The following is an 18,877-nucleotide window of genomic DNA, read 5'->3' as shown; positions in this document are numbered from 1 at the left end:
AGTAATTTTTTTTCAACATTTTATTTTATTCATGTTTTTACTCTTCAGTCGTTACCAATATTCTAAATGCATTATACAATTAATTTTTCTTAAGCAAAGAATGTTTTCGAAAAAATATTAGATGCAACAGATCCTATTTTTTAGAAATTTACGGAAATACCAAAAGAATACACAGCTTTCCTCACGACAGTTTGACAAAGTTCCTTATTCGATATTTACGTTGGAAATTATATAAAATATCTGATATACACACACATCTCAATATTTTTCGTGTGTAAAATATATATATTTTGTGAGCGAACGTCTCATGCAGAGAAAGATAGAATAATTTTATGAAAACAACTCGCTTACCCTAAATCCGATCCTGCTCTTTTAGCTCTATCTTCTGTAAAGCCTTCTTCTCTCCGTCTCTCATATATTTTCCCTTCCTTCGCTCTTGACGTAGGCGAAAATAACAGGCCAAACAGGCAAGAAAGAGAGAGAGAGAGAGAGAGAGAGAGAGAGAGAGAGAGAGAGAGAGAGAGAAAGAGAGAAAGATGCTGATATCGTACTCACAATCAGTGGGGTAGCAAAGAGCCGTCTTTGTGCCGCGCTATCTTCGTCCAGGCGATCTTTCCTGTTTTCTCCCTTTCATCCCCCACTCCTCCCCCATTACGGTATGCTCCTTCGTGTCGTCGTATATACTCCTCCTACATAAGAAACGCTTCTTTGTTCTACCTTCTTTACACGTAACACAGGTAGCTCTCGAAAACCGAATTAAATCCGCCCTTATACGTATCATAATCGGCGGCTTAGAATACAAACGCGCTTCCTGCTCTGTTTATTCATTTGTCCAAGAGAATCCTTTTCTTTCCAAGAACCGGTACGCCAAAGATCCACTTTTTCTAAGAAGGGAATAAGATGGATTTAAGTTTTTTTTTAAACCGTTAAATTTTTTTTCGAAGAATAAGTTCAGAAAAGACACTCGCTCTTGGTTTTGTCAAGATACACATATACGTATATATTGCTTGTCGTTAGGGATTAGGGATAATCAGCCGTTTCGTCCTTTATATAAACTTTATCTTTTCTTCGAATCTCTTTTCTAAACGTATATTTTATTTATCATTATCAACCTTTTATTATTATTTTCTAACGTCGACTTTGTATGGCTATTGAATTATAATAGTCTTAAAAAATAGTAAAATAAAACAAAAAAAGACAATTTTTCGATGTTTTGCCATTGTCGATCCGATTTCATTTCGATCCAGTTTTTATATGAACAGACTTACTATTGTAATCAACACATCTCGTCGTCACGGTATTTCGTTAGTGTATATACATACAATATATGTATATATGTGCACGTTAACGCTAATCGATCGTCACGAAAGATCATTATCTTCTTGGCTAAAAATAATTTGTCAAAATCAGCGGTTGGTCCAATCTTCAACACGGTACACAAATTTTTGTATGTAATACGCCTTTGCGAAAATGAAAATAGAACGACTGGTTACAGGCTACGGGCAGATTGCCTATTTATTACGCAAACATGAACTCTGAAAAGGGTTCAACAGTTGAAGATGTGTTCCAAGTTTGGACGCATGGCTCATGGCGTGATGTATAATAAGGGGAACCCAAGTAAATAGAGGGAGAGGAGAGAGAGAGAGAGAGAGAGAGATGGATTTATTATTATCTTTAAGGCGAGTCACGTTAAGATGAACAAAGAAATGTGCGAATAGATATTATAAAATATATAAAAAATGTGCATATATAAAAATATAGAAAAATAGTATTAATAGAAAAATATAATATAATCAAAAAGAAAGTGATTGCTTGTGAAAAAATATAGAATATAGAATAAAGTTTTTTCGTATGAAGCTACGTTTGCCAAAAAATTGATTTTAAAATTTAGAAAATTAACCACACACACGATTTATGCTTCTTTTAAGCTTGAATGATTTCCAATTATACATCTGTATTATACATACAGGGTGTCCGATTACTGAGTGACCACCGCTTTAAGGGTAGATTCCTGGGATCATTTGGAGACGATTTTTTCTTAGCGAAAATGTCGAGGGAGGCCATCATTTTTTGCATGTTCCCAATTTTTGCTATCATGTATCATTGTAACTAACAATAAGCCTTAAATAAAAATTCTATTAAAGTAAACTCTACTTGAAATTAAATGAAGAATGTGATTTTTGTTAATATTTTATTTTCACAAGCCTTAGTTTGCGAAAAACCCTTTATTTTCAATCGCTTATAACTCGAAAATTATTGATGTCTCGACATTTTCGCTGAGAAAAAATCGTCTCCATATGATCCCAGGAATCTACCCTTAAGCGTTGGTCAATCAGTAATCGGACACCCTGTATATTGTTGATTTCATCTCAATAGCGACTATTAATAAATATAAAAGTACAACATTTTATTTACAGTACAAAGATTTCAAATAATTGAAGTTATTAAAAAAGTTAGATGTAAAAACATTAAGAAACACTTCTAAATTGGAGAGAAAATATTGTTTGGTTTTAACATAGAAACGGAAGATTAAAATATCTCGATCGGTGTAACACACTGCGATCAAAACGCGAAAGCGAGAGCACTGCAGGAAACCGCGAGATAAGGGATAACGATTATTACATCGAGGTAAACGAACTTGCATGCAAATGATAAATGCTCGTATACACTGGCGGCGTGTATGTATGTACATGCGTGTGTTACGTGCGTGCATGAAATTAACCAAAACGACTGCAAATTAACTCTCAAGGAAGGGAGTCGTCATGTTTTCGAGAAAGAAAGAGAAAGAGAGAGAGAGAGAGAGAGAGAGAGAGAGAGAGAGAGAGAGAGAGAGAGGGAGAGGGAGAAAGAAATGATCATTCCAATAATAAAAATTGATAAAATGTAGATTTTCTATATTTTTTATTTAATTTTATTAACTTGATATATTCTTTATTCTCAGCTTTATCTTTTTAAATTTAATTTATTCTTATTTAATTTTATTTAATTATTCTTTTATTTAACTTTATATAATTTTATTTAGCTTAATATCTTTCTTTTATTTTTCTCTTTATATATCTTTGATTGACCGAATGTTTTCCCTATTATATTATAATTAGCCGTACACGAAAAGGTATGATCGTTCTATTTAGAGAGATTTAGACGGTAAACAGTAAAGGCCATCGCTGATATACTTATTACTCTTGATTTTACATATCAATAGCTTGTAACTAGAAGTTCAGTGTCATTCTGCGGTTAGGGAAAAGAAAAGTAAATAATAGATATTACACACACACACACACACCTGTTTTCCATTGCTGCCAAACCGCAAGTTGACATTGGTCCTACTAATCTGAAAGTACCGATACGAACAATAAAATACACAAAATATGTGTTGTAGCTTTTTTTTTCTTTCACTGTTATAGTTCTAAGATATTGCAAAAATGTAAAGAAAATGGGATAATGCTTCTCTTATGTTTTTCCTTAAAAATAATAGCGTTATAAAATTACAGTGTTAAGTCGGATTTAAACTAATCATATCTATACCATTCGATTTATAGAAAGAAATTTCGATGCTCGAAGAAAAACACACTGCGCGCGAAAGAGATAGAATAAAGAAACTGTTCTGATATGACGAAAAAAAAAAAAAAAAAAAAACAACTTTGTTATTATTAATTCTGTGGTTTTCGCTAAACATAACACTTGACGTCAACATGAATAATATTGAAACATCGATAATCACCGCGAGTTCTTATATCTACATTTAGTATCCGAACGATCTCGAGAAATTCCTATGCAAACGACAATGAGCTCTATCCAAATAACATGACATCCTTCCGAGAAGAATTCTACATTTTCATGGTCATTACGTTTTGAAAAAACGTTTCGTACGTCATCTCTTGATTTCAAAGTTATCTTGGCATGTTTCTAGCTAGAAAGATAACGTATTTTTTTGAGAAGAACAAAAAATAATTATTTTTTGCTCTACACTCTGCTCTTTTTTTCAATTGAAACATTTTGCTCGCTGAGCGGCAAATTGTCTCTCCAGTTCCGACTTCCGACTCTCATTAACGAGACACGAGACAACGATAGGCCGGGTGCCGGGTTGGCCGGGTAGGCGAATGCGCGGGTGGTGCGCGACGTGTGCGTGTGTCCCTGAGTCTCTGATGTGTGCGCGCAAGCGCACCGGCCATCAGCTGATGAGCGTACGAGTCACTCAGTTGCTAGCCCGTTATCGTGCCACAACTCGAGAATTATATATACTTTACGCGTTATCCCAAATCTCAGGAAGAGGACGCGTCCGGACGCTCTCAATCGGATATGCGGATACGAACTAAAACTCTTTTGTCATTAAATTGGACACAGATATGTTTCGAGATGGCGTGATGGCGTTAATTTTAGCTTTTAGCATTTTAGCTCATTGAACGTACTCGGGCTATTAACGTAAAATCACGTACATATACACTATGTACTTTAAAAGATAAATTGACAAAAAAATTGCACGATGACGCGTTTAGAATGCATGCGTCTGTGCAAGATATCTTAAACTATTGCGGCCGTAGATACTAGATTCCAGAAAAGCTTATTCGTTCTCTCTCGTTATAGCGTAGTACAAGAGATTTCCACATTAAAAGTAGAAATAACAATTTTTTGTTTACTTAAACTTGTATTCTTTTTGCATTTATTCACTTTACGCAGACTTTACTTCGATGAAATTGCAATTTAAGACTTATTATAATCGCAAGAATATTTAACTTTAAACACGATGGAAAAGTATGCTTTTTTATATGCTACTATTAAGGCTCCTGGTACCTTGCCGACTATGTCGGAATCGTGACGTCAGAGGCGAGAAAACACACGCTAAAAATTTTTAGATGCCATTTCTAAATAAAAACATATTTGCATAAAATAACACTTAAGATATATATCTTTAATACATTTCTAAAAAACGCCGAAAACTATCCTTTTCCCTTTATAATCAATCAACAGCTGTAAAATGTAATATTATGAGGCCCAGTCCGTCATCTGGTCTTTGCACATGCGCAGTCATTGCGCATGTCGAAGTCTGATATCTCGATCATTTTACGGTTGTTGATTGACTGTCAAGGGAAAAGAATAGTTTTCGGCGTTTTTTAGAAGTGTATTAAAGAGATCTTAAGTATTATTTTATGCAAATATGTTTTTATTTAGAAATGGCATCTAAGAAATCTCAACATGTTATTTCTCGCCTCTGACGTCACGATTCCAATATGGCCGCGGTGAGCACCCAGGAGCCTTAATAATAGAGATGTGCGAATCATTCGAATTCGAATCGAATCGAATCGAATTATTGCGGGTTCGATTCGAGTTCGTTTTCGAATGAAAAGTATTCGAATTCGAATAATTCGACAATTTCGAATCATAACCGGTTCGATTTCGAATCGATCACATTTCGTGTCGCCTCATTCATGTTTCTCGCCCGGTCAATCTATTTTAACTGTTTTAGTTTTAAGTACTTAATATTTGAAATTTTATTTTTTAAGTTTTTTTTATGTTAATTTTATTTTCAAGTATATAATCATCTATCTTCTAATGAAATAATAATTATACTTATTAAAAAGGTTATTTATTATATATCTTTAATAATTAAACCTATTAAGAGAATTATTATTATTATTAGTTATTATTACTTATTAAGAAAGTTTAATTAAAATCTTATTTTTCATTAAAGCCTGAATGGTTGTCTTTTTAATACACATTTATCGTATGTCAATATTTTATCGTGACACCTATAAAATAGAAATATTAATTTTATTGCAAGTCTTTTCGAAACTATCACATATATATTATGAAACTTGAACATTCAACGTTTAATATCTCTTATGAATTTTCTATCACTTAGCACAGCATTCTCTTTGTTATTAGTGACAGATTTTTTCAGAGGAAGTTATACGACTCGTCTTTTTGGCCATTTTTAAAAATAGACTTCTAATGTCATTGAAGAAACATACTCTGCTACGTTCAAATTAGCATGTATTGAAATCAGTAAAAATTGATTAGAATTCGATTCGTATTCGAATTAAAAAGATTCGATTCGATTCGATTCGAAAAAATTTTTAGAGATTCGATTCGAGTTCGAGTATATTTTCAGAGATTCGGTTCGATTCGATTCGGTCGTACAAAACCATGATTCGCACACCTTTACTTAATAAATAACTCTCATCGTTAACTAACCTCTGTTAAAATCATCAACCTTCGTTAAGAAAAAATCTCGAAGCTGTTTGAGAAATCCTTTTCTGCAACATTAATACCGAAAGACGATGTACTCTCCTCTGTATATAAAAGAATTTCGTATAAACAAAATATACGAGAAGAAAAATAGATAAAGACGCGTAGGGGGATCGAATCGCACGTAATAGTTTGCAAAATGTCGAACGAGAAACGCTGGAAGATCGACAAAGCTTGCGCAATCTTATGCGATCCGGTTTACGCTTTATGCAGTATAGAATTTTTCACGAGAGCGAGAACGAGAGAGAAAGAGCTCTCGAGGAGAACACGGTCTGTGCCGATAATACGAGTTTTCGAGATGGAAATACGGACAAACGGGTTGTGTGCACGCGCGCGCGAAACCGGTTTCTCCTATCCCGTCTTGTACGTCGTGATAATTGCGGGAACTAGTTGAAACAATACGCGTTGAAATTCCCCTCCCTCGACACATCGCGCTTCGAATTTCCACACTCCTTGCACTTGACGTTTTACAAGCATCGCTCTGTATTGTTTGTTCAATATTTATTAATTCATCCAAAGTGTACTTTGCAAACGCGTATTATGTATATATGTATAAGCGTGAGTGTGAAGCACACATACCATACAAATGTATTTTCACTGTTGATATGATTTACTTATTGTCAATTTATCCAACCAATATTAAATTTTATGCATATTTTATTTCCAAACTGTGCAAATATCGATGTCGAAAACATTTCTCGCGGCCAATAGCAGCTCCTTTGTCGCTACGTCGACATATTCGTGTTGTTATTTATTGTGCCGTTTGGATCGTTTGATCCGGATGTATTATTCTTTAATAACAAATTTTGAATTTTTCAAATCAATTATTCGTCAGGACAGATCTGCATAATATTGATTGACCGATTCCGACAGTTTGATAAATATTTTGAAATACATGTACACATTTAGAAGCATTTTTTTTTTATAAAATTATATCTCCAAATCTTCATGAATAAAAAGAAGAAACAGATTTCCTTTTTGCACAAGTAGAGTGATTAATTTAATTAATTAAGTTTATGTTTTGCGTTTATTATTCTTTTGTAAAAATCCGAGATTTGTATCTCTATTTTATCAAAAATAATTTATTTTACTTTATTTTCGGCACAACTTTTGCAAAAAAACAGTATTTATCTGTCAATTTTATTTTTATCTATCGCTTTCTTATCCTATTTTTAAATCGAGAAATATCCTTCATTATACAATAGATAACTTATTTTTCTCTCGTGCTCTCATCTCGCTATTAACACGACATAAAAATAAAAATTTCGCAATCTCTAGATAAAAGACCTAAGAGGATATAAGAGGAATTGATAATAATCATAAAAGGGATCAAATAATCAACACGACATTTTTTCTCTGATTTATATATCTCTTTTTATTATTTGCGTTTCCCTTAAACGCAGATAAATTGTCATACAATATTACAAATAATTAAAAATAACATCACAAAGCGGTCCTTAATACGTTCGCATAGGATTATTAACATATTGAAAAATCACGGGCAAACTATCGCGCGGAATATAATCGCTACGTATAATCGGACTTCTATATATATCGCGCAAGGTACAAAAATATCCAAAGCACAGCGAGCATCGCGCAAATCATTGCTGTGCAACATGTTTACGCAAATTATCTCTTTCATTATATATTTCTCTCTCTCTCTCTTTCTATATATATATATATATATATATATATATATCCTCAAGAGAAACTATCATTTTCATCTTTCTATCCCTTTTTTTCCGTGAAGCGCCATCGATCACTTGACTTCGTAGTGACCTAATGTTTAACCCTGAACAGTAAAAAAGAAACCTTTCTAAATCTGAAACCTTAAGAAAAAGATTAGCATCGATTAACAAATTCTTGAAAAAGTTTTTGCGGGTCTTCAATCATCCAATAACTGAATCTAGATATTCTCTCTCTCTCTCTCTCTTTCTCTCTCTCTGAAGTTTCATATAATATTGAAAATATTTCACTATTTAAGGTTAAACATTTCACTTTACCATTATTGCGATTATTTTTGCGGTATTTGGAAAACTTTTTGCGTATTTCACGACACACATATACAGATGGTAAACTGCTTCGATTCGCTCATGAGATCAGGAAATTCTTTCGTGAGATGGTTTGTACAAAAAAAAGATTGCTTCGCAAATGGAAGTGAAACGAGAGAGTGTTCTCCCATAGTATAATGCAATTTGCAACATCGTAATGCGAATTGTTTCGCAGATCGAGCCTCGGAGTCAACGTTTTCGTTGTCAACAAACAATCGCTACAAACGATAAACCACAGATACAATCAATCAAACATGTTCGCTATCATGACTTATCATTGGTAAGCGAATTATTATTATCATTATCATTTGGATTTCTTTTTATGATGCGTTCCTCGCACAGAATCACCAAAGATTACGCTTCAAAAAGTATCATCTCAAATATTATTTTAGCTTACGCGCACACACACGCACACACACACGCACACACACACATATATTTCATAATGTTCTTTTTTTCTTCAGAAAAGAATTTGCACTGATTTTTATGCCATTAATTTGTAAAAGTAATTCTATATAAAAAAGGAGATACACTTTTGTATTTCTAATAAAATTTTTGCACCCCGTAAAAACGTAATTAATGAGGATCATCGTGTTTATACCACATTCAAAACTGTATGCTTATCGTGATGTGATATATTATTTCAAAAAGTACATAAATGGCTCCAGTCATGCATATTTAACCATTGACAGTAGTATAAACAACCTCTCTGATAGATTTAATAAGTTTTTAAAATTTCATCGAGTTTTTTTGTTATATGTATATATACATATATAACAATTGTAAAATTGATTATATGAATAAAATAAATCACAAAGTTTGTGGCTTTTCAGGCTTTTAATAACTCTCACATCTGACTTCTTTATTTCGCACAATACTTGAAATTCGTTTTATTATATATATATATATATATATATTGTACGATATTTGCGGCAATATAATATAAATTATATAGTATTCGTTTATACGTACACATTATTCACATCAGTTTTCATGTAAAAAAAAAACTTTTAAATGATTAATCTTCTATATAAAATATATATATGCGCATTCGTATGCGACTCACCCACACGTATTCGTAATGAACTAATAATAACAATTAAACGAGGCCGCGAGTATTGCTTTCCGTCGTTTTACAACGTGACAATTTCGACTTGCGACATCGTTGTTTGTAGCGTTTGTTATTAACAAATAATTGCCGATTACAGTGGTTTACACGTTATAATTGATCAAATAACATTTCCCGAAAAAAGTATCACCTCTTTTACGTTTATAATTTACTATTGGATAATAATAAAAAGAGAATGACTTTTTCTTCGTGTCTTTTTTATCTTACCGCGAAATAATCTCCATCATCTTTCTACTAATAGATAACGTGTCTCTTTCTTTTCGGGTGATCATTTTTTCTGGTCACACTGTATTACAATAAAATGCCGGCTGCGGCTTGAAAATGGGCAATATTTCTGCGTCGTAAAGTCACCAAAGTCAGCAAATCAGTCTTATACGTGGAGAGAATTTTCTCTTAGAATTTACCCTGAAAATCATGGTAACCATGGGACAATATAGTATGGAAAGAATTTTATGAGAATTTCTCTGATTCATATTTATCACAATAAAAATGATAATATCTATCACAATAAAATATAAAACATGTTTGATTAATTTTACTAAACTGCATGGTAAAATTACTCAAACATGTTTTATATTTTAACGTGTAGATATTATTATGTTTATTGTGATAAATATTAATCAGAGAAATTTTCATAAAATTCTTTCCATACCATATTGTCCCACGATTACCATGATTTTCAGGGTAAATTCTAAGAGAAAATTCTCTCTGTGTACCTTCGTGCAAATGCAATAGCCTAAATTTATACCGTGCGTCTATTTAACTCTAACCACGTGGCTGTACCTCACTGTTGTTCGATTTCTTTTAGTTATGTCTTCCTTTCTTTTTTATCCTCGCGAAAAGTAAGGGGATGTAAATGTATGTACGACTCGGAGGATAGTGGGAAAAAGTTTTCTGGACGGGATTGTACGTCTCTCCACCTTAAACCTTTAACCGGTTCAATTTCATCATTTAGGTCATTGAGAGGCAAGTTTCGAACTCGTCGTAGATTCATCACTTTTTATTTTTAAATGTTGATATTTCATATTTGAACTTCTCGCTACTAAAGTTATCAAAATCAGTTTATTAACTTTGAATTTAACTTGACATTACAATAACAAGACGAATTAAACTTATTGTATAATATATGCGGTTGTAATTTTGAAATATTAATTATTTTTATATAATTTTTTTTCTTAAATTCTGTAATAAAAATATTATATAGTTTTTGATTAAATATTGATACACGTGTACATATATGTAATATCAAAGTTATATTATTACTTATAATAAATTTATATTTTTATTTGATTTTTTATTTTAGTTTTTTTAACAAAATGGAATAAATTTCAATTTATTTTAAAACTAAAATAATAATTTTGCAAATTATTTAATCTATAAGATTTTCGAGATCAGATAAAAGATGCGCACAAACTATTCTCGTGATCCTATTCTTAGGTTTATGAACAAATTCTTAATTTACATATTCTAATATTGAGATTATGTAGTGTTCAGATCCTTAATTATAAAAAAAAAATATTGAATATGCATTAAACTTTTGAAGAATTGCAAATGAAAAGTTTAAAAATTTTATTATATCAAATTATGTCAAAAAATTCAAGTTTGTCGATAAAAATTATAATTTATTTTAATGTATATAAAATAACATATATATATATATTATATATACAAATAATTTTTTTTTCTTTCGCTCTCTCTCTCTCTCTCTCTCTCTCCACCTATATTGCGAGTTTCCTGCAAACAGTGAATTTTATTGCAAGAGCATTTACGCTTCATTGACTTTCGTTGAAAGAGAAACGGCTCCATTTTATCAAGTTTTATCGAAAAACGAGTTCAATCTAATTCTATCGAATCTCGTCGCGCGAGATCGATTTTAATTCAATTCGAAAGAAGAGAACCAAATATTCGATCCGACCGGTTAAAGCGTCGCCGTCCTTTGTAAATAAACCACGAAGAGATTTTCGACTCCGGTTTTCGTGCGTGCGCAGAGGTAAAATAGGGCGCTCGTATTTATTTCTCTACACGCAACACGAACGCGTTATTCTCGAGCCCGAAGGAAGCCTCACGAAATGAATGTCCTTAATCTAAATCCTAACGATAATCACGCATTCTCTCACTTCTCTCTTTCTCTTATATAATTACTTTTTATAATTCTTAATATCACAATATACCGCTACTAAGGTCTTTAATCACGTTTAAACGACAAAGAACAAAGACCAATAAGTGAATTTAAAAAAAAAAAAAAAAAAAAAAAAAAAAAAAGGGGTAAAGAAATAAAAAATGTAGACACACAAAGGAAACGTGAATAGCGTTATTAACCACAACATATGTATGTAGTAATACGTACGATAGTCAACGAATAATAATAATAATAATATGACGAACTGAAGCGAAGATTAAGCAATAATTCAATGGCAAAGCATTAATCCAACCCGCTTTGCTCCCTCTTTTAATGCGTGAAACGCATTGGAGAGCTCAGCTCATCGTTATTTCTCTATTTGAAGAGATCTGTTTGAAAAACTACATAAAGTAGTTAAGCGATACAGTTTCGAAATGGATCGATTCTTAGAAATTATTAAAATATACATATAACTCAATCACATCTATAATAGCCTAGTAAGTATATATATATGTGTGTGCGTGTGCGTGCGTCGTGCGCGCGCGCGCGTATGTGTGTGTGTGTGTGTTTACACGTTTACATTATTTTGCATATGCTTTTACAATAATTTTACAATAATTATCTTTTTACATTGTTTTACACAGGATCGATTCTTCTTTCTTTTTTAACTCTCGGTTTTAAATTCGTTACTTCTGTGAAGTATTCGAAATTGCACCGCTTTTTTACTCTATTCTCTATTTCATTGAGAAATCCTCGATATGATAAGAAATCTTTCAACGAACGAAAAACCTATGATGAGTTCCACAAGTATCAAGGTTATCGCAACATTTCTTCCATCGAGAAATGAATATTCATCGACATACAAATTTTATCGAAAAATAATTCGCAGAATTTCATTAAAATAAAATATTGATATTTAGAGATGGAACGATTCAGAATTAATTGGTACAAAAAGAAAAAAAAACGAAAGCGCCGTCGACACCAGTTCGACGATTTCAACAGGTTATTATTGAGACAAATCACCCATCCGGCATGATTATTAACATATCTGTGATATTTAGCGTGATGATTACCAACATCGAGAGAGTATGTTATTATTTTAATTCAATGAGATTTTTTTTCACACGACTTGTTACGAAGGGAGAAAATGACGAGGGAAAAGATTGGTCGACGGAATGATGAAATGAACCGAACATCTGTACCATCATCTGTACCAAGGTACAGGATGTCCCAGAAAAGTATGTGCACCGTAAACACACTATCGAAATATTTTGCTAGTTAAAGTTTTCGAAGAAGATGGATCCTTTCTCGAGATTTTCAAAAATATAAAAATTAATTGTGAATTATTATTTCAATTCTAAACTCACGCTTCCTAATTTGAAAATTGTTTCGATTATAAGATTGAATCATTTTAAACATTATGTTAACAGTTAAATTAATCACAAACGAACAGTCTTATTAGTATCCACTCTTCTGGGCTATCCTGCAAGATCTCCGAAAAGGAGATTCTTACATTGGAAAATACACTGCCACATTATTTCAACGTGATCATTTCGCATTTTGCAACGCAAAAAAATGGACAATGTGCGCTTACTTGTCAAGCGAGCTTTGAAACATCATCGCTAAACACATCTGACACGACAATAACTACCTGAATGCTATCAATCAGCGCTCTCTCTCTCTCTCTCTCTCTCTCTCTCTCTCTCTCTCTCTCTCTCTCTCTCTCTCTCTCTCTCTCTCTCTCTCTCTCTCTCTCTCTCTCGCTTCTCTAAAATTAATTATATTCGCTACATATCACGTGAAATTTGTTACAAGTCTTATAATCACATATCTCTTCTTCGAGAACGAAGACGCGAGAACCTCTCCTCACGACAAGATCTGCTGCTGCTGCTGCTATATAGAATTTATCTCGCGCTATCACAATTATCATACGCATAGGCCTCTCTTCTTCTTGGATATAATATTGCAAGGTGACAGCAGACAAAACAAAGAGCGATATTGTTAAACCCTTTAACCGGTTTGCTGCTTAACAATGAGAATCTCTTGTTGGATTCAAACTTGTTATTATTACAATAATCTTCAATTTCAGATCTATATATAAACCACTAGTATCTCTGGAAAAAACTTAAAATTCTACGCAATCTTCGACATTGCGAACGATTTCACGAATGGATTCTTACATTCTCTCTTAGTTAGTATTTTAAAAATCGTTTTTGTAGTTTTTAGAATTCCTGTTATATATAATTCAACAAATATATTAAACTTTCAAAAACTAGATTCTGAAATCTCTAGTTTTTTAGTTGTTTAAATTCCGATTTCTTTAACTGCTAGTTGCCAAGATTTTTGAATTATTAAATCATATTAGACACAATCGACACGAGGTTCAATTTTTCGAAAGACAGTCGCGTTCATTGCAACTGTATAAAGCGACGCGTTTCTCCACCCAAACTATTATTTATATCTCTCGAATTCACGACAACCTCTTGCGCGCGAGAGTAAGCTTCTCTTCAAAGTGTTGTTCCAAAGTTACTTTGGATGGAAAATCGAAACATATTTTTTTCCGGTTAAAGGGTTAAACGCAAAATATCTCACGATCACGTGTCATTATAATGACAAAAGTCTAACCTCTGCTCTGCATTGTTGCTTCCGTCATCCTTAGAATCTCTTCTTTCCCTGGTTTTGCGATATTGTACAAATTCAGTTGACATTCGGCCGTAGGGCGAACTGACAAACTGACAAAAATGGCTGCATCCGTTTATCGCGCATAGGCAAAAAACGGATAAAAAACGTGCAAAACGTTTGTGATCTCGAAACTCTTCAATGAGACTGCTGGTAGGATCTGTAGAGTTTCTTCTTCTCCAGAGTGAATTCCCTACTGATCATGATGGTACCTCCACGCGTGAGATTTCTGAAGAAAAAAAAGAACAACGAATCGCGGATATTGAAAGTTTGAGTAATGATTGCATCGTCTATAGATTTTATTTTGCAATGTCGCGATGTTTGTGCGAATACGAAAAAGCTGGATAGAAACTATGATTATACAATGCGATCCCATTATATGATTTAAATAAAACAGACCTTATCGTGATATCGCTTTATTTTACTCAAATAAAGTTTCAAATGATAATGGCTAATTTATGAAGTGTAATAACAGCATATTTTATATTGTAGAATGTTATTTTATTTAGACAATTAGTTAATGTGGAACATAATATAGAGAAAACTTTGGAATTTATCATTCACAAAAACGTAATTTAAAGGAGGTTAAAATTCTAGTTGCAAGATTTTACTACATAAAGTTTACTCACTTTAAGAATTGAGGTAGCAGCATGTGCCAGGACGTGTGGTCCTGCTTCAATGTGAGATAGAGCTCGAATGTCGACACAGCACTCGGATCGCACTGTATTTTCGACAGTTTGCGACACATGCTGTCCGTCTCGAAGCTAATGAATAGGGTGCAGCCTCTGCAACAAATTACATTATACATATATTAATTTTTTAATCACACACATACATGGACACAATTTAAACAGTATACGTAATCACGTGGGTATACATATAATAGCGTGCAGTATCAAATTTTAATAAATTTTCTACTTTATTGATATAGTTGTCGTATTACGCCAAAAAAGCATTGCATTCCAAACATCTCATATATAATCATCAACATCACCCTTTAACATTATTCGTGTGAAAGATAACTTGGAGAAAACACGTTACACTTTCTAAATGGACACTTGTTGCGCGAAAATAATGTTTATTCGAACTCCCGAATTGTGTTGAATCGTTGGAATTTTTTTCGCATTATGACACAGATGTAGTGATATTCTTCGCTTACCTAAGGCCACAGGGCTCATTCTCCGCCATAGTAAGTACGTCTTTGGCTACCTTAGGCAGCAAATTGGCCGGTAGGAGGACCTCGCCACAGGCCAACTGGGCGTGTTTAGCCCTCCTAAGCTCGACTTCCAGCCTCTTTGCCAGCGCCTGGCAAGCACCGTCCAATTCGTCCGTCGCGCTTTCAGCTATATAACAATTAATTTAATGGAATTGAGCACGCATGTTTAACTTTTCTTTATATGCAAAGTGATAATGTAACTATCGTCGGTTAAAACACGATCGGTCGCGAAAGGATGTAAATATTATATTTTTTCTTTTTATTTTTCAGCCCGATCATAATAATATTTAATATTCAATTAGCTATTATCTAGCTAAATTCAAATTAATATTAAACACAATTATATTTGCCGAAAAATAAAACTTTCATTGAAATAAAATCTAAAATGTGGAATCAAATTAATTTAGATTAATTAATTATTTCTAATTAAAGATTATTAAATTAGCTGTATGGAATAATAATTTGTTTTTCTTTTTAACTTTTGTCGAGAAAGTATCGGAGCATTATGACAGCTGAAATGTATATATCGGCAAATCTGAAATACTTTGTGTACGTGTACAATATCTTCCAAAATATAAAAGTGTAAAACTGACGTAATCTTGAGGTAATATTAATCGACCGATATCTTTGAATCGTGAAAGCAATCGAAAACGCGTATGGAGCTAAACGAATAAACATATTTTGCTTCTTGACGATTCATATTACATGCGATTCGAATGTATCGAATCTTTAATACCAATTTAATTTTGACCACGTCCCCTATAATATTGATTTTCATCTTGGATTAAAAGTTTCAACTATTCTGTATTTTTAATTTAAAATTAAGCGTTAATTCTCTTTCACAATCTCAGCTGTGATCTCTCTGTGAATTGAGTACGCGTGTGTGCTGAGATCATCATTTTATTATTTCAAAACGAACGTCTGTATAAGCGTGTAATATAACAAAGAGCTGTCGTCAGAAAAGATGCTGACGCAACACCGGTTCTCTCACCTCACTCGAGACTCTCAATATCAATTATTCGAATATAAATGCGGGAGGAGTCATTGAAAAAAATATATTTCAATTTAATAACATTTCCGTTTCTTTTATACGCATCAACACTACTCGACCAATAATAATAATCCGTGTTCGCTTCACTCATTGTTTCTATAGCAACCGGCTAAGACGAGGCGAGGTCGTAGGTAACGTATGAACTCGTTTGACCTCGATTCTTTTATCTTTGTTGTAAATCGAATATAATAAAAGTATCCGTTTAATTTGTATAATTCGAGGTATAATAAATAATTTTTTTAGCTCTAATATTTCTAAAAATATTTCCATCACCGCGTCGTCGTATCGAAAAACTTTGCGAAACCGGCATAAAGTTGCAAAGCACGATTAATTTATTTCACAAAAGTTCTAATTTTATCAATTTTCTATGTCACATTAAACACTGCAACATATTATATTTATACTTTAATTCTATTTAAAAAAGGACAATTTTCGTTAATTTATGATTGTTTTTTCGGAGGATTGAGAACGTTTAAATATCTAGAAAATTTCGATTTATAAATACGATGAGAATAATCTGTAAACGGTATGTAAACGCAATAAGAACAATCGAAGAACATTGAAAGGAAAAACAATAGCGAAGGGCATACTCCCCTCTTTTCTCTTTCGCACCATCGGAAGACTGACGCAATTATTCGGATTTTCGCCGAATAAAGCACATAAAATCTGCGGTCTTCCATTTGCGTTTTAAAAATTGAAATAAACTTTTCGAGCTGTCTATCGGACGAAACAAATCGTGCTGCAAGCAAAAATCAGCTGATTCCAGCCGGCGTTGTCAGCTGAGAACAACGGCTCGAACGATGGAAGAACGGAGACCGAGGCTTGAAAGGGGCGAGAAACCGGAACGATTGGGAATTGAGAAGGAAAAACCGGTAACATGACACCGGGATCGAAGCGAGACTTACCTCTAGTGTTGCTGAAGTCCACGTTGACAGGACACGGCAGGACCTCCATGATTTCGCGAAAACGTCCAGCGGTGGACGAAACACGATGGTACGGATCTCCTCGTCAGCTATCCCTTTGCGAGACGACCGAGCGATTTTTTTTTTCGATAGCCGAAACGAACGAGATGTAGGACTGTCGGAAACGCGATTGAGAAGCGGTTTCGAATGACAGAACAGTATCAGCGACGTTCGGAGAGGAAAAAAAAAGATAAAACTTTCACCGCAGCTTCTACGCGAAGCGGCAAATCGCTATACCTCGAATACTCGTAACGTCACCTACTCGACTGATCAGCCGCCGGCCGCTGACGCGTCTTATATACGAGGGGGGCTCCCACCCTGTCAGAGCTATCCGCCTCTCTCGCCGCGCCGCGCTCCACCACTGGTCGACCGCCTAGCAACATCGCCTACGTGACGTTCAGACAGTGTGTCCGCTGTTTCGGCTGTTTCCGGCGATGCTCGCGCCGGCCTTCGGCATCGTTCGGTGCTCAGTGTGCGAGCGAGAACGTGCGTGAAACGATCCTTTTCCAACCTCCAAGAGGACCCATCCGCTGTTGCCGACGGTGACAGCACCAGCGCACCGGGTTTCCTTTTTCACCCACGATGCTCGTTTTGTTTCTCTCTCTCTCTCTCTCTCCCTCTCTCCACCTCTCCCCCCCCCCTCTCTCTCTCTCTCTCTCTCTCTCTCTCTGAGTGTGTTTTTCTCTCCTCGCATCTCTCAGTGACTACGTGCATTACGTGCAGCCTTTTATCGAGGCTTTTAACACGAGATGCGCGTATTAAAACCACAGGTGAGATCACTGTGGAGCCTTCGTGCCAAGAGCGAGTTTTCTCAAAGCATTGACGATTTAGGCAAATCGAGATTTCGATATAAAGAAGGGGATAACACACACACACACACACACACGTACATTTCTTGGTCTTTATATGTCGGGAGAGATAAAAAAAACTTATTTTAGAAATTCACAGTACGAGTAATATGTTTTACTTGCGGCGCGGAGATCAGCTGATCTGATCTATAGCAAAGTTTATAGTGAAAAAATGGTGATTCATGGAAATGTTGGAGTAAAAGAGTATCTTTTAAAAGAGTAACTTTACATCTTTTTATAAGACTTTTAATGAGAAATATATATTATATGTATATTCAGGGACGCGGATAAACGACGAGTATAATAAATCAAAGATAAAATAAGAGCTCCTGTGCAAGAGAACCGATTATACGAATCGAGCGTATATTGCGTAAGATTTCAATTGTGTTAGGAAGCGCTTGTTCACGGCGACACGCGATCGAACTTGAGTTTCTATTCGGTCGAAAAGTATTTTAGATATCATCGCGATTTAACGCAATATACATATATTCTCATCGTTATGTAAGCGAATTATGTTCTTTTAATGATACGCGAATTACGTTATTATTATTATCTCGGTATGCAATGCAATCGGGA

At 34.0% G+C, this 18,877-nt stretch overlaps 2 protein-coding genes across 2 annotated transcripts in view; one reads left to right on the top strand and one right to left on the bottom strand.

Annotated features, from left to right (window-relative positions):
• LOC145936584 (RNA-binding protein Ro60) overlaps positions 1-18,877 on the top strand; it is a 37,843-nt gene that overhangs the window by 3,456 nt on the left and 15,510 nt on the right. The gene's annotated exons all lie outside the window — the stretch shown is intronic.
• Positions 11,655-17,735, bottom strand: LOC145936588 (protein charybde). Its single transcript, XM_083038895.1, has 4 exons — positions 17,397-17,735; positions 15,384-15,567; positions 14,854-15,009; positions 11,655-14,453 (listed from the first exon to the last, which is right to left on the bottom strand). The coding sequence occupies exons 1-4, from the start codon at positions 17,443-17,445 to the stop codon at positions 14,363-14,365; spliced, it is 480 nt and encodes a 159-aa protein (XP_082895021.1). The 5' UTR covers positions 17,446-17,735; the 3' UTR covers positions 11,655-14,362.

The sequence above is a fragment of the Prenolepis imparis genome, unplaced genomic scaffold, assembly GCF_030444845.1.
Source record: "Prenolepis imparis isolate NDT839.2.m4 unplaced genomic scaffold, iyPreImpa1.0 SCAF_5, whole genome shotgun sequence".
Classification (NCBI taxonomy): Eukaryota; Metazoa; Arthropoda; class Insecta; order Hymenoptera; family Formicidae; genus Prenolepis; species Prenolepis imparis.
Note: the sequence above shows the minus strand (reverse complement) of the source record. Positions and strands in the feature narration are given on the sequence as shown.